The sequence below is a fragment of the Adiantum capillus-veneris genome, chromosome 25, assembly GCF_014529385.1.
Source record: "Adiantum capillus-veneris isolate H3 chromosome 25, ASM1452938v2, whole genome shotgun sequence".
Lineage (NCBI taxonomy): Eukaryota > Viridiplantae > Streptophyta > Polypodiopsida > Polypodiales > Pteridaceae > Adiantum > Adiantum capillus-veneris.
The window spans coordinates 55,007,635-55,024,266 of NC_140955.1; the positions used below are offsets into that span (position 1 = coordinate 55,007,635).

General features: G+C 42.9%; 1 protein-coding gene across 1 annotated transcript; it reads left to right on the top strand.

Moving 5' to 3' along the window:
• The first annotated feature begins 757 nt into the window (after nt 1-757).
• Nucleotides 758-1,823, top strand: LOC147424920 (uncharacterized). The gene has a single exon (XM_086500304.1). The coding sequence runs from the start codon at nt 769-771 to the stop codon at nt 1,660-1,662; it is 894 nt and encodes a 297-aa protein (XP_086356430.1). The 5' UTR covers nt 758-768; the 3' UTR covers nt 1,663-1,823.
• The last annotated feature ends 14,809 nt before the right edge of the window (nt 1,824-16,632 follow it).

Sequence of the window (16,632 nt, forward strand, 5' to 3'; positions counted from 1 at the left end):
TTGCCCCAAAAAAAAAAAAGAGAGATGCCAAGAAATGGTCAAGAAAAATATGGAGTCCTCAAATAAATGATTTAACATCCTTCTTTCAAAGTACTTCAGAAGGAGAAATTAGTTATGTGTTCATAATACAAATTGGAATGCTATTTTACAAAGCTATGGTAATAAGACAGGTCCATCCAAAGAAAAATTCCTTGACATGGATGTTTTGTGAAAAATTCCACTAAGAAAAATCCCAATTTTCAAGCAAAAACAAGGCATAGATTTTAACGAGGCTTTTTGCCAGTTGTCAAAATGACTACATAGCATATGTACTTACTTTGATCATGTGAAAAGGCTAGGCATGTGAGTGTGTATTAGGTGCATAGCTCAAATCTCACCTTATTCTGATGCATTACAAAAAAAGTTTGTGATACAAAGCATAATCAAAGACATTGCAACAACTCTTCTAACTCTCTCTCGTCTTGAGTTCAGCTCGTTGGATAGATCTTTTGAGTCTCTTGGGATTGTTCAGAAGATGTCTCTCTCTCTCTCTCTCTCTCATTCTCATACATACATACACACACACACACACACACACACACACACACACAAGCATCACTAGATATGCATGCAAAATCTAGCGACAGAGAGTAATGCACTTGCTAAATAAAGGTAACATATAAAAGAAACACGAGTTGAAACTAGAGGATAGTGGGGGGCGCATTAAGCAAAAACGAAGGTGGCGGTGGCATCAACAGGGTGGGAATATGTGGCGAGTTGCGTAAGGGAATGGAATTTCTGCAGCAGCACCAGCGTATTTATACCCCCGCCCCCGCCTTCCCAAAGCCGCCAAAGCAAGAGCTCATCCTCCTGCAATCATTAGCTCTGCTGACAAGAGCCAAAATGGGAACCAGCTTCAAGATGCTTTTAGCTCTCACACTTCTCTGCTTGGCCAGCTACTTCGCCAATGCCGCCCGCGAAGAGCCCCTCGATGTCAAACCCGTTCAATATGGTGGTGGTCATGGTTATGGCCATGGGGGTGGCGGCTATGGTCATGGTGGTCATGGTGGCGGTTGGCAATCACAAGCCAATGCTAAACCTGAAGAGACTGATGCTGGCTATGGGCATGGTGGCGGCTACGGGCATGGTGGGCACGGGAAATCCCAAGTTGAGGCAACTGATGGTGGCTACTACGGTGGTGGCTATGGGCATGGTGGTGGGTATGGCCATGGCGGCTACGGACACGGTGGTGGATGGCAGTCACAAGCCAATGCTAAACCTGAGGAGACTGATGCTGGCTACTACGGCGGAGGCTATGGGCATGGTGGCGGCTACGGGCATGGTGGGCATGGTGGTGGTTGGCAATCACAAGCGAATGCCAAGCCGGAGGAGACTGATGCTGGCTACTATGGTGGCAGCTATGGGCATGGCGGTGGGTATGGCCATGGTGGCTACGGACACGGGGGTGGATGGCAATCACAAGCCAATGCTAAACCTGAGGAGACAGATGCTGGCTACTCCGGTGGTGGCTATGGGCATGGTGGCGGCTACGGGCATGGTGGACACGGTGGTTATGGGCACGGTGGTGGTTGGCAATCCCAAGCCGAGGCTAATCCCGAAGAGATTGAGGGAGGGTATGGGCATGGCGGGCATGGACATGGTGGTGGTGGTCATCACCCTTGACAGAGGGAAAATCCTCCTACTTGATCAATGCAAGTGCAAGCCAGCCACAAAGTTAACAAAGGAATAATTGAGGGATTGAGTAGTAGTATACATCAAGTGGGCTTTGGCTTGTATACTCTCTACTCTCTTAAGTCTTTTAACTCTTTTACTTGTTAATCTTAGCTCTGCACGTGCAAAAGTTAAAACTTATTCTGCCTGAAGGTCAGTTATCATTTGAAATACACATTTATAAAAACATACAAACAAATTCATCATAGAAGGGTATATCAGGGTCAATAGGTCGTGCCAATTTTGAAAAGTGAGTTTATTAATAGGAATCTTACGAGATGCTCATATGGCTTTGAGAAGAAAAAAAGGGGACTTGGCATGTGGGGGAGAGAGAGAGAGAGAGAGATGCCATGTGTCAGGGTGAGCCAACCTCGTGATTAATTGACACCCCCTCTGTCAGGTGGGATCTATGATCCCTATTGATTGAGGGCGGCAGGATCAGTTTTTCCACCGTCCGGTTGGCGGATTAATCCCATGGGCCAAGTGATCACTATGTGATCACAATTAAAGTGAACTCCAGGTGAACTTCACGTAAACTTGATGTGAACATCAAGTGACCACCAAGTGATCCCCCTGTGAATCTCAATCAAGATGTGATCACCTTGTGAACCCATTTATTTCAAAAAGATCATGGTGTGACCTCGAGCATCCCAAAGTGATCACCGAGCGAACACCATGTGATCATCACCCCGTCATTTTTGTTATATGACCGAACATTCTCACCTCCATTTCAAGTAGAGTGTGGTAGCTTAATGGAAGAGCCTTGGTCTTCGGTGTGGTAGGTGGTGGGTTCAAGTCACAGGGGCTCAATCGGTTGGAATCTTTTTATTCCTAAGAATAAACGAACGGTGGAGATCGTTCGAAGATTGTAGACCGTTGATCCTACCTGACAAGGGGGGTGTCAAAAAGTCCTGAGGGTGAGTTGGAGGGGGATGGGGGGGGAAGATATATATATATATATATATTTATTAGTTTTTAGTTCCATTCTAACGATGCTCTGCATCAACTCCTGGATGGTATGTGCAAGCCCTACCTATCAACGCCATATGGCACCGTTGCATCCCCGAGGGATTCACGATGGAAAACTTACCGCACCACGTAAGTGTAGACATGTAGTAGTGTTAGTGTGTATACGCGCTTCACCAGGGGCACTTTTCTCTCACTGGGTTTTTCCCCCTGGACATCCGGTGTGAAAGGACACCTTATCTGTTAGGGTTTCATATAAGCTTTGTAGCTCTCAGTTTGTATATACTATTATTCTAATACAAAGAGAGAAACTACAGAGATCTCGTACACAAGCTCTATGTCTTCTCCTTCTCCATCTTATTCCCACTCTGAGTTGTTGTCTTCCTTCTGTTTCCTATTTCATCATCTTCAACAATTGGTATCAGAGCAAGGTGATTTCCAGAGCCTCTACTTGCGTTTTCGCGTCCGCGCGCGCAATCACAGTTTTCAGAAAATTTGCTCGTGGGAGCATCCTCGACGTTCCAGGAATATTCTGAACAGGTGACCTGCGGTTTTACCCCCCTTTCGAATCCGTTAGAGCCCTCAGAATTTTGTTCTGAGCAGCGTAGCAGAAGTTACCTTTCGAAGGCGTTTAGATCAAGAGGGTGTGCTTTTTGACAGATTTTCTTCAAGTAAACAGTTCTTTTGGGAAGCAGCTTGTCTTAGCTTTGTGCTGAGATTTTGTGTAGAGTTTTGCTTGAATTGGAGAGGAGATTTGTGAATCTCTTGGAGGTTCTTTTTCTCTCTTGTGTGCATCCACAGTATGGCTCAATCTACGAAGAAAGAGATTTTTGGTGCGTTTACATCCGAAGACAAATTGGATGGTACCAACTATTCTCTTTGGTCTTTTATGGCCAAAAATGTTTTGGTTGGTAAAGTATGGTGGGATTATGTATCTGGATATGAAGTTCGTCCAATTAGCATTGCACTTGCCACGCCTGGTCGTGGTGCAGTTGTTGGTGCAGGACCCTCACAAGTCACTCCAGAGCAAAAGAGATGGGATACTAAAGATGCACAAGCTATGGCTGGAGGAAGAAACGCTGCTAGAATAGAGTTTTTGAACAAACAACTTGACAAAATACAGATGGACGAAGGTGACGATATCGTCGAGCATCTTACAAAAATCAAGGATCTTAAAGAGCAATTGCTTAGCATTGATGAAGTGATTCCAGAGAAGGACTTGGTTTCCAAAACACTCAATTCACTACCACCATCTTATTTGACTTTTCAGACTTCTTTGACTCTGTCTTTGCGAGCTAATCCTGAGCCTCTTCATTTTGAAGAGTTAGTGGCTTTGCTATTGCAGGAGGATCAATCACGTAAGAACAAGTCTTTACAGGTGGATGGTATGGATCATGCTCTTGTTGTACAGAACAAAAACAAGGATAAAGAGAGTGCTCATTACTCCAAGTCTGGTGCAGGACAGTCTTCAGAGAAGTCTAAAGGTGATTCCGACAAGTCCAAGAAGAAAGGTAAATGTCACTACTGCAAGAAACCTGGTTACTACATTAGTGAGTGTAAAAAGTGAATTGCTAAAGAAAAGAAGAAAGAGTCAAGTTTGGTTGTTTCAGCTTCTGGTGATTCTTCTACAGCTAAAGAAGAGTCTGCAAACTTTGTGCAGGATTCTTATGCTTTTGTAGTATGTTCAGATTTTTCTGCTTACAGTGTTGACAAGACACAAATGATTTGGTGCTTTGATAGTGGTGCATCCAGGCATATTACTTCAAGGAAGGATTTGTTTTGTTCATTGGATGCAGCTCCAGCAGGAAAGAAGGTGACATGTGCAAATAATGCTTCTTATCCAATCAAAGGCGTTGGTAAGATTTTGATTACCATTTCAGATGGTTCAGATTTATGCTTGCCAGATGTCTTATATGTTCCAGGGATCAAGAAGAATTTGTTGTCTGTATCCTCTCTTGCAAAAAATGGTCTTCGGGTCATTTTTGAGGATGACAGATGTGTTGTATGAGATCGAGAGAATGGTTATTCTCTTATCACTACAGGTACGCTAGAAAATGGACTATTTGTGCTAGATCGTTATGAAAAGCAGATTCAGGTATGTATTGCAGAAACAAAGACTCAGGCAATGCAGGATGGTGAGTTGTGGCATGTTAGATTCGGGCATGTTAGTTATGGCATTTTGATGACTTTACAACGTCATAATATGGTGCATGATTTGTCTTTATTGGAGATGCCACCAAGACATGTATGTGAAGGTTGCGTTCTTGGAAAGATGCACAAATTTGCATTTTCGCAGGATGGTTCAGTTAGAGCGACACGAAAGTTGCAGCTTGTACACAGTGATGTATGTGGTCCTATGAGGACGCCATCTTTGGGAAATAGCCTTTATTTTGTGACCTTCATTGATGACTTTTCCAGGTTTTGTTGGGTGTATCCACTCAAAGCAAAGTCAGATGTGTTTGCAGTTTTTCAACATTATGTCGCCATGGTTGAAAATGAAACAGGTTGCAAAGTACAGACTCTTCGTACCGATCGAGGAGGTGAATACATGTCAGGTGCATTTAAGGATTTTTTGGAAAAGAAAGGCATTAAACACCAATGCACTATGCCATACACACCACAACAGAATGGTGTTGCAGAAAGGAAGAACAGGTCTTTAATGGAGACGGCTAGATGTATGCTCAAGGCTAAGAGTTTGCCTCATAAGCTATGGATGGAGGCAGTTGCTTGTGCAGCACATGTTTTGAATAGGTGTCCTACTCGTGCCTTGAAGACCATTACTGCATATGAAGCTTGGTATGACAAAAAACCTTCAGTCAGTTATCTTCGTGTTTTTGGTTGTCTTGCTTATGCTCACATCCCTCAGCAGTTACATGGGAAGCTTGATGATAAGGCAATCAAATGTATATTTGTGGGGTACAGTAGTGGAAGTAAAGGTTATAGACTTTACAATCCTGCTACAAACAAGATTTTTGAAAGTCGTGATGTAATTTTTGCAGAAACTAATGCTCAACCTATGGTTGCTTTTGATGTACCTCATATGCAGATACATGATGTATTTGAAGGTTTGCTTCCTTCTTTTGTGGAGAATCAAGAATCACAACAGGTTGATAATCTTGATCAATCTTTTGATCAGCATGTGACACCTCATGATGTAGAGGAAATTGTGCGTGAAGAGCAAGAAGTTCTCAGGGAAGAAAGAACCTTGCCTAAATGGGTTCAGAAAACTTTGCAGGATAGCAAGTTGGATGCACCGTTGCCACGAAAACACGTGCTGGTACTACTTTTGGCAGAGAGCAAGTAGATTTGGCTTGCTTTAGCACTCTTTGTGATGCAGATGAGCCTGATTCATTTGAACAAGCTTTAGAGTGTGTTCAGTGGAAAGATGCTATGCAGCAAGAAATTGATTCTATTCATAAGAATCATACATGGGATCTAGTGGACTTGCCTACAGGTAAAAAGCCTATTGGTACAAAGTGGGTTTTTAAGGTAAAAAGGAAACAAGATGGTACTGTTGACAGGTACAAAGCAAGGCTTGTGGCAAAAGGCTATGCGCAACAGAAAGGCATAGATTATGATGAAACCTTTGCTCCTACTTCTCGTGCGTCCACAGTTAGATCACTAGTTGCAATTGCTGCTCATCATGGTTGGAAAGTGCATCAGTTGGATATCAAAACTGCTTTTTTGAATGGTGATTTGCAGGAAGAAGTTTATGTAAGTCAACCAAGTGGTTTTGTTGTAAAAGGTCAAGAGCAAAAGGTATGTAGATTGTGTAAAGCTTTGTATGGTCTCAAACAGGCTCCAAGAGCATGGTATGAGAAGATACATACTTATTTGATTGGCCAGGGATTTCAAAATAGTCCAACAGAAAGTACTTTGTATGTCAAAAAGAGAGATGGAGTTCTCATTATGCTAACACTTTATGTGGATGATATGCTTCTTACAGGCAATACTGCAGATGAAATTGAAGCGTTTAAAGATGCTTTGAGAAAAACCTTTGAGATGTCTGATCTTGGTTTGCTACATTATTACTTGAGTATTCAATTTGTGCAATCAGAGGATGGCATATACATGTTGCAGGGAAAATATTTGCATAAAATTTTGGACAAGTTTGGTATGCAAAATTGTAAACCAATCTCTACACCCGTAGAAACTGGATCAAAGTTGAGCATGCACGATGCTGGAGAACCTTTTGATGTACATACTTATGCAGCAGCGGTTGGTTGCTTGATATATTTGGCAGGCAACACTCGTCCAGACATTCAATTTGGGGTTTCACAAGCAAGCAGATTTATGCACAGCCCAGGTATGCATCATTGGCAGGCTGTGAAGCGCATACTTCGTTACCTTTCAGGTACCCCTAATCTCGCCATGTTCTTTCCAAGGGGGGATATGTATGGAAAGCACAGTTCTATGCAGCTTCTTGGTTACAGCGATTCAGATTGGGCTGGTGATTTTCACACACGACATTCCACAAGTGGGAATTGTATTTTCTTGGGAAATGCATGTATATCTTGGCTAAGCAAGAAGAAACCCACAGTGGCTACATCAACTTGTGAAGTTGAGTACAGGGCAGCTTTCACGGCAACAGTTGATTGTGTATGGATACGCAGGTTATTGGCAGATCTTTGTGAGTGTCAACAAGCACCCACTACCATTTTCACTGACAATTAGAGTGCTATGGCAGTTGCAAGGAATCCAGTATTTCATGCAAGAACAAAGCACATAGAGGTTCACTACCACTATGTCAGGGAAAGACTACATGCAGGGGAGATCACACTAACTTATTGTCCTACACAGGATAACATTGCAGATCTATTTACGAAGGCGTTATCACGAGAAAAGTTTGAAGCTTTCCGAAAATCTTTGGGCTTACTCTCATACACATGATGATATGCTACCTTGTACGGATTCACACTATCACTACAGGGGGGATTTGTAGACATGTAGTAGTGTTAGTGTGTATACGCGCTTCACCAAGGGCACTTTTCTCCCACTGGGTTTTTCCCCCTGGACATCCGGTGTGAAAGGACACCTTATCTCTTAGGGTTTCATATAAGCTTTGTAGCTCTGAGTTTGTATATACTATTATTTTAATACAGAGAGAGAGACTACAGAGATCTCGTACACAAGCTTTGTGTCTTCTCCTTCTCCATCTTCTTCCTACTCTGAGTTGTTGTCTTCCTTCTGTTTCCTGTTTCATCATCTTCAACAGTAAGTGCAGGAGAGGGGGATTTTTGCACAAGTTACATAAGCGTATAAGTTAGGGGAAGGCTCCGAATAATCTACCTCTCAAGCTTGAAATAAAGGAGGGGGGTATCATATTTAGGGGGAGGGGGGGAGGGGAGACCTGACCCGGGTTGATTCCTTTGTAACAATTGGTCACCGGTGTGCACTAGAACTCAGATGAATTTTGGGGAAGTTTTATCAGGTCACATCAAATTTTTCATCAAGCCGGTCATAGATAAGGGCTGATTTGGAGCAGGTCAAGGTTTGATTTACACCAGCTTTAGATGGGTCAAAATTGGACGAGTAGCCAGAGTGTAGGTTGATTGGGCACATAGTTTGAAAGTCGAACTAAGAGACTTTGAGGATGCATCTAGTTATCAACAGACGTGGTTCCGTAGTGCATTGTCATTCACTGTGCTACACACTCTTTGACTAGTTTTACTTAGCTAGATCATGTGAGACCTAAATTTTATATGTAAGATAGGGGTATGGTAGTTTTCTTCATATAAGCATAAAAAGTGGGGTCATATTCCCGAATATGGGTCGCATATAGGGGTTTTATCAAAGTTGTTCGCTCGCAGGTGGCATCTCGTTTTGTATATAGAGTGAATCCCCCGAGGTTGCATCATAAGACTATGGCAATGGCAAAGGTAGTTGGTGCTCGCCCTGTAGTAGCAATCAACGACAACTGCTAGCTGTAGCACAGGTATATGCGCTACAAGGTGGAGCGTAGAAGGGAAGGCTATATGTGCAAGGCTGCGGCACGAGGGAAGGGAAGATTGTCTAGGTAGAGTTGTGAAGCAGGGAGCACTCTGTAGATCCCTTGATGGCAAGGATGGGTGGGGTACAGTGATACCAAGAAGGCGTCATCATTTCATTTCAAATCAAGAGATTCCTTTGAAATCTTGGTCACAATTCAGACAGGGGCATTGTTGGAATTGGGGTTGCAGGAAACGCACACAGCTTGGAGAAGACGAAGGAAGCTCAAGGCCTTAGTGTGCAATGGAAAGATAGATAGCCCTAGAGTGATGGGCGTATATACAATGCACAGGGGGAAAAAACCTCCTAAAGAGGGAAAAAATGCCCCGGTGGTCCTAGTGTGTTCACATACATCACTACCACATGTATATGGTAACAAATCCCCCCTGGAGTGATGCGGTGAACGAGAGCTGGCACATGAGTAAAAGGAAGTGCCATGCCCTAAGGATATGATCAGTCCACAAAGGGGAGTAAGCCCAAAGCTTTGCGGAAAGCTTCAAGCTTCTCACGAGACAATGCCTTTGTGAAAAGATCTGCAAGGTTGTCCTGTGTTGGCACATAAGCAAAGCTGATCTCTCCTGTTGAGAGCCTCTCCCTGACAAAGTATTAATGCACCTCAATGTGCTTTGTGCGAGCATGAAAAACTGGGTTCCTCGCAACTGCCAATGCACTCTGACTGTCAGTGTAGATAGTGTTGGCAGTGTCCTATCCAACACCCAAATCAGCCATAAGGCGTCTGAGCCATACACACTCAACCGTAGCGGTGAAGACTGCCCTGTACTCAGCCTCACAACTCGAAGTGGCCACAGTAGGTTGCTTCTTGCTCAACCATGATATACATGAACTGCCAAGCATGAAACAAAAACCACTTGTGGACACTAGCGTGTCAAAACAACCAGCCCAATCTGAGTCCGAAAAAGCATGTAAGTCTGGCAGCACTGATCCCCCCTTGGGATAAACAAGCCAAGATGTAAAGTGCCACTAAGGTAGCAGAAAATCCTCTTGATAGCCTGCCAATGCTTAGAGCCTAGGCTATGCATAAATCTGCTGACCTGTGAGACTGCAAATTGAATATCCGGCCTCGTGTTGCATACATAAATGAGGCAGCCAACAGCAGTTTGATAAAGAGTGACATCAATAGGATCGCCAGCATCATGTAGACTCAACTTCAAACCTGTTTCCATGGGAGTGGCAATAGGTTTGCAATCCTCAAGTCCAAACTTACATAGCAATGTCTCTATGTAACTTTTCTGACACAAGGAAATACCACCATCACACTGCTTAAACCGTATACCCAAGTAGTGATGCAACAGCCCTAAATCTTTCATCTTGAAAGTAGCATTCAAATCAGCCTTAAATTCAGCAATATGTCTCTCATTTGGTCCAGCGATCAGCAAATCATCAACCTAAAGAACCACAATGAGAAGTACATCACCCTCACGCTTTACATACAATGTGCTTTCTGTTGGACTGTTACGAAAGCCTCATTTAACCAAATGAGTGTCAGCTTTCTCATACGAAGCACGAGGAGATTGCTTCAACCCATACAAAGCCTTCTTACATCTGCACACTTTGTCCTCTTGTCCTTTTATGACAAAACCGCGAGGCTGCGTTACATAAACTTCCTCAAATATGCCACCATTCAAGAAAGCAGTAACAATGTCTGATTGATGTACATCCCAACCAAAATGAGCTACCAATGCACATAGAAAACGCACAGTAGTCATACGACAAGTGGGAGCAAACGTCTCTTCATAATCTATGCCTTTTTGCTGTGCATAACCCTTTGCAACAAGTCGAGCCTTATGGCGATCGATCTCACCATCCGGCTTGCGTTTCAACTTGTAAACCCACTTTGTACCAATGGCCTTTTTTCCAGGAGGCAAATCACATAAAGTCCATGTGTCATTTTCTATAAGTGCATCATATTCTGATTGCATGGTAGCCATCCAATTTTCTGAATTTTGTGCTTCATGAAAAGACAGAGGCTCCTCAACCTCATATAAGCTAGACACAGCCAAAGCATAACAATCTGATGCATAAGATGCATGGCGAGAGCCTGAACGAGTACGACTAGACAAAGGTGCATCCAATTTACTATCATGCAAAGTGTGCACCAGCCATTTTAGCATACCTCTAGCCTGCTCATTTTTAGCCCTTTCCTCATCAAGTACATCATGTACATCTGCATCAGTAATAGGCTGATCTAAAACATTTTCAGAAACCCCCATAGGCTGTACATTTGCCTCATTGGAACTTACATTCGTATTTCCACCACTGAAAAGAGGCAACAAAGTGTCATAAATGTCCTGTGAGCTTACATTACTGTCTCTAGTACATGACAGCAAGGGCTGAACAGAATCTTTCACAAACACTACGTCCCGTGAAACCAGAATACGTTTTTTTTGCGGATGATACAACCTATAACCTTTGCTTTCAGCACTATAACCAACAAAAATGCATTTGACAACCTTATCATCCAATTTTCTGCACTGCACTTGTGGCACCAAAGCATATGCCAAACAGCCAAAAACACGCATGTGCTCAATAGAAGGCTTTCTATCATGCCATGCTTCATATGGAGTAATAGACTACAAAGCTTTCGTAGGACACCTGTTAAGTACATAAGTGGAACACATGATGGCCTCAAGCCAAAAAGAATGCGGCAAAGGTTGACTTTTGACCATACATCGTGCCATTTCCGTCAGTGACCTGTTTTTCCTCTCAGCAACACCATTTTGCTGAGGTGTATAAGGCACTGTACATTGGTGTTTTATCCCACGACTAGCCAGAAATGCATTAAATTCATGAGACATATACTCCCCCCCTCGATCGGAACGGAGGGTGCCCATAGTACATTTCGAGACATTTTTCAGCCATAGCCAGAAATTGTTTGAAGCACATAAAAACTTCGGACTTCGCTTTAAGCGGAAATACCCATGCATGCCTGGAGTAATCATCAATGAAAGTCACGAAGTACAGGTAATTTCCCAAGGACGGAGTTTGCATGGGCCCACAAACATCACTATGCACAAGCTGCAACCTGCATGTGGCCCGAACTGAATCATCCTTTGGAAACTTAGAACGCTGCATCTTACCCAAAATACAGCCTTCACAAACATGTTTGACAGGTGCTTCAAGAGGCGGCAAAGAAGCAACCATATCAGATTTCTGCAAACGCAGCAAACTAGCAAAATTCAGATGACCAAAACGTGCATGCCAAAGTTTTGCATCTGAAATAGCCCTTGAATCTGTAACAGCATTTGCAAAATTTTGTCCACACTTGTCATACAAAGTGAGCTTATACAGCCCACGGCACAAAAGGCCAGATGCAACAATTTCATCACCAAAACTGAGATCATAAATTGTACATCTGTCATCCACAAATTTGACTACAAGTCCAAGTCTAGCAAGTGTGGATACAGACAAGAGATTCTTCTTGATCCCAGGTACATAAAGTGCATCAAAAAGTGTGAAAGAACTGCCATTAGCAGCAGTAAGCGCAATCTTTCCAGCTCCCCTAACTGGATAAGAGGCATGGTTGGCACAAGTGACTGAATTCCCATGAGGGAGAGACTCGAGAGAGGTGAACAATTCACGATGTGAGATAAGGTGATTTGTAGCACCACTGTCAAAATACCACACATGTGAATCTGCAGCAACTGACAAGCATGCATCATGGACAGCAAAATTGTAAGTGCACTCTGCGCTAAAAGCCCATTCTACATCAACATCAGCATTACAGTCTCCTTTTACAGAAGACTCAACAATGGCTTCATTTGTAGTGGAACCAGCATTTGCAGTGGAACCACCCTCTTTCTTCTTAGCCTCTTTTTCCTTCAACTTAGGACACTGCTTGATCAAGTGATCATCAGCTTTACAATAATGGCAACGCATCTTCTTTTTGCCCTTATCACCAGAATTGCCAGACTAAGTGCTGCCAGCAGAAGCATTAGGAACAGAATTTTTGCCACTCGCAGTAGAACCATAAGAAGTGGCTGCATTACTATTACCACCCTTTCTTTGAGAAGCAATAAAAGCCTGTTCAACTGCACGCTGCCTAGTCCTGTTTTTTCTAGAAAGTGACTCTTACAACAGCAATGTGCATAATGCATCAAACTTGACAACTTCAGGATTTCCTTGGGTCATCAGTCTCCAAGTACTAGCAAAAGTCTGGTAAGGCATCAAGAATAGTCTGCACAAGGGAACTGTCTGAAATGACTTCACCTGCAGAAATAAGGTGCTCATTGATATCCTTGACACTAGCAAGGAAAGTGTCCATATCATCTTCCTCATGCATAATCTTCGACTCCAGCTCTTTACGCAGCAAAGCAATTTTAACCTCATTGCGACTTGCATAAAGACCAGCCAAAATATCCCATGCCTGTTTTGCAGATTTCGTTGAACAGATGTGAGGAACAATGGTGCGCTTTACAAACAATGCAATCAATGCATGAGCCTGCGCATCCTTAACATCCCAACGAGCTTGTTCTGCCGTAGGCAAAACAACTCTAACAGCAGCAATCCTTGCAGCAAGACCTGCAACATCCTCAACATCGCCTACATCCTCAGAACCAGGACGTACATCAATGCCCTGCACAATGTTCCAGACGCCCTTTGACACAAGAACATGTTGCATCATATAAGCCACATAGGATAGTTGTCCCCATCCAACCTGTCCTCAGCAGCGAACATCTTGAACACATCTGTGTTGTTGTTGTCAGCCATGGTAAATGCTGCACTTGATGTGAAAACTGCCCAAAAATAGGAGAAATGGAGCGGGAACGACACGTGCTATATAGCACAAACCGTAGAAGACTATAAGGCACCTGTTATGCAGAAAACGACACATACAGAATTTCTGCACAAAATGATAAAATTGCATGTGCAGACCTGCCTGTAGTGGAAACGGAGGCCGAAATGAGCCTGAATCAGAAATCTGAGCAGACCAAGCTCTACAAGCTCCCCCGAAGTATTTGTCAACCTACGAATGCTCGCCAAATCTCACAGAAATCGGAGAAAGTGAGCAGGTGTGTACTGGAGCAGCTGGCGACTAAGCCAGAGAGGACGCAACCTGCTCTGATACCAATTGTTGGAATTAGGGTTGCAGAGAAACGCACACAGCTTGGAGAAGACAAAGGAAGCTCAAGGCACACAATAGAGAGTGTATTACTTAGTGTGCAATGGAAAGATAGATAGCCCTAGAGTGATGGGCATATATACAATGCACGGGGGAAAAACCCTCCTAAAGAGGGAAAAAATGCCCCGGCGGTCCTAGTGTGTTCACACACATCACTACCACATGTATATGGTAACAGGCATGTCCTGCTAAACTGGGTCACAATTGATGGTCACAAGTCGACTCGGTGTGAGCTAAGGAGAGCCAGTTCTCGAAGGAGGAAAAGAGTGTTGAAGAGAGAGAGAGAGAGAGAGAGAGATATTTTGTGTGGATTTGTGTGACAATTTCACCAAGCATCTACCAAAGGGAAGCTTCACTCTGGTGGGCAAGGTGTGTCGCTCTAGAGAGAGACGCAGACGAGATGGTGAGAGAAAGAGATCGCAGACACACACACACACACACACACAGAGATCGCACACGGAGAGAGAGAGAGAGAGAGAGAGAGAGAGAGAGAGAGTAGTGCATGCAAGAAGTGAAGACAAAGATAGTGAGAAAATTGGGGCAATGTCATGCGTGGAGCTCTGTACAGGATTGCAATGGTGAGCTCTACAGAGATGTACTGCCGAGGGGCCGGGGCTTTGTGGACCTTACATGGGAGCCTTGCGTGTTGTGTGTTTGCTAGGTCCTAGTGCGCTCTCTCTCTCTCTCTCTCTCTCTCTCTCTCTCTCTCTCTCTCTCTCTCTCTCTCTCTCTCTCTCTCTCTCTCTCTCTGTGTGTGTGTGTGTGTGTGTGTGTGTGTGTGTGTGTGTGTGTGTGTGTGTGGAGACCCTTGCACTACAGCTACAAGGCGGTAAAGTAGGTAGGACCGCATAGGGAGGGGAGGAAAAGGGAATAGCACTGCAGATTGTTGTGATGGAGAAGGGAGAGGGATGTGCATAGCAGTTGGCTTGTTTTACTTCCCAATTTGAAGATTTGCTATGGAAGGCTCACAAACCAAGTAGAAAACTATGATATTGGTTTTCTTTGTTAAGCTCTCTTACAAGAGACATACTAGAATCTCTCCATACTTTAAAAGTTAATTTACTGCAAGAGGAGGATTGAGATTAATCAAGCATATACGTAATATAAAGCAATGATGCAAAGCCAAGGTTTGTTGCAATAATCAAGGATGAACGTTGAAATGTTTCTCATCCTCATGTTTAAACATCCTAGTAAACTGCACAAAAAGAAAAAGCCATCGGTATTATTGAAGAAAGAATCGCTTTGAATGATAAGACACTATTGCATGCAATGAAGAAGCTATATAGAAAAAATAGATTCTATGGATTTTTGTATACTTTAAGTTATGAATTGTTTTTGTCGTGTCGTCCATTCATCTCTCTCTCTCTCTCTCTCTCTCTCTCTCTCTCTCCTCCCTCTTTCTCTCTCTAATTTTGTGAAGCATGCTAAGCGAGGACACTTTGTTTAACAAAGGGATTTCTGGTTCATCACAAAGCAGGCCATCCCCAAGCTTGGAGGGTGTAGGTAGAAGACGAGGGGTTCCACTTGCAAAACAAACTTGACCATGTTTTGCTATAATGGGATAAATTGGCTATATCAGTTTGTGAGAGCCAATCCAAAACATAATGGATGGATGCCATGGAGGATGCTCATATGGGCATATGCAAATTCTGAGAAAGTAGTGTCCATGCCTCGACAGAAGATGTCATCCATGTCTGGCTTCTCATCTCTGACGATGCTTGCTTTACATGGAGGCACATGCACATAACCATTGTTTCGTGTTTTAATATCATTTTTTTGAAGTTTTAAATAGTGTTCTTTAATTTTTATTCACAAGCAAAAAAGAGGAAAACACCAAAATTTGAATGTTTAAGCAATAAACCGAGGTTCGGTAATAAGCATTGGCGATAATAAGTGTTGTAATAAGAGCGGTAAATAATCGCAATAATATTTGAAATACAAAAACATGCACCCCTGTCCCCCTCTCTCTTCTTTGGCCAGCCCATTTTGGACTCTCTCTCTCTCTCTCTACAAAATGCGGCAAAAGGCCGCGGTAAACATTTTGAGATTTGCATAGTGAATCATGACCAACCCAAGGAGCAGGTGACTTAAATGGAGACTCAGAAAGACAATAAGAGGATTTAGGGCGCGTTTTAAGTGAAGAACGAGGTCCAATAAAAAAAAGGCTCTAGGTATAGGTCTTTGTAATCAAGGGATGTCTCTCCTTTTTGTTGTAAAGTTTCTCTTTCTTAACACAATTCTTCACTTTTTATGGCAAAAAGAAAAGTGAGCATACATTAATGGCCTTCTTATCCATAGAATCTATTTTTTCCACTATAAGAGGAGAACTGCTTCTATTATCGTGAATCAATAAATGGGAAAGGAGAGATAAAAAATTGTGTGTGGTGATCGATATGGTAATAGCCCAACAACGGTTTGCTAGCAATACGCACGATAATATGCTCGAAAATATATCCGCGACTATTATTGAGTACATTCCCTCCCCTATTGCCGCACATATTGTCGCTAAATGGCTATTCAAAAATAAAGGTGTGTTCGTCTTTTTGTTTACATTTTTTCAAAAAACAATTGATGTTCATATGTTCTATGAAGGTAAAAAATAAAGGTGTTCATTTTGGCCACAATTTATAGTGTAAAAGACCAACTATTTAAAAAACTTACAAATAAGATGGTATTCTAGTTCAATTGTGTATACATATGCTCATAAAGTTTTTCTTGTGCCACATTGGGACTTTAAGAGAGGACTACAAATAATATTCTATCTGTCCAAGTCCTCCTCCTCCACCTCCTCCACCTCATCCACATGCACGTACATTTGATCGCCTTGA

What these genes read in the sequence shown, in the direction of transcription:
- LOC147424920 (XM_086500304.1), top strand. Translation starts at nt 769, where the DNA reads ATGGAATTTCTGCAGCAGCACCAGCGTATTTATACCCCCGCCCCCGCC.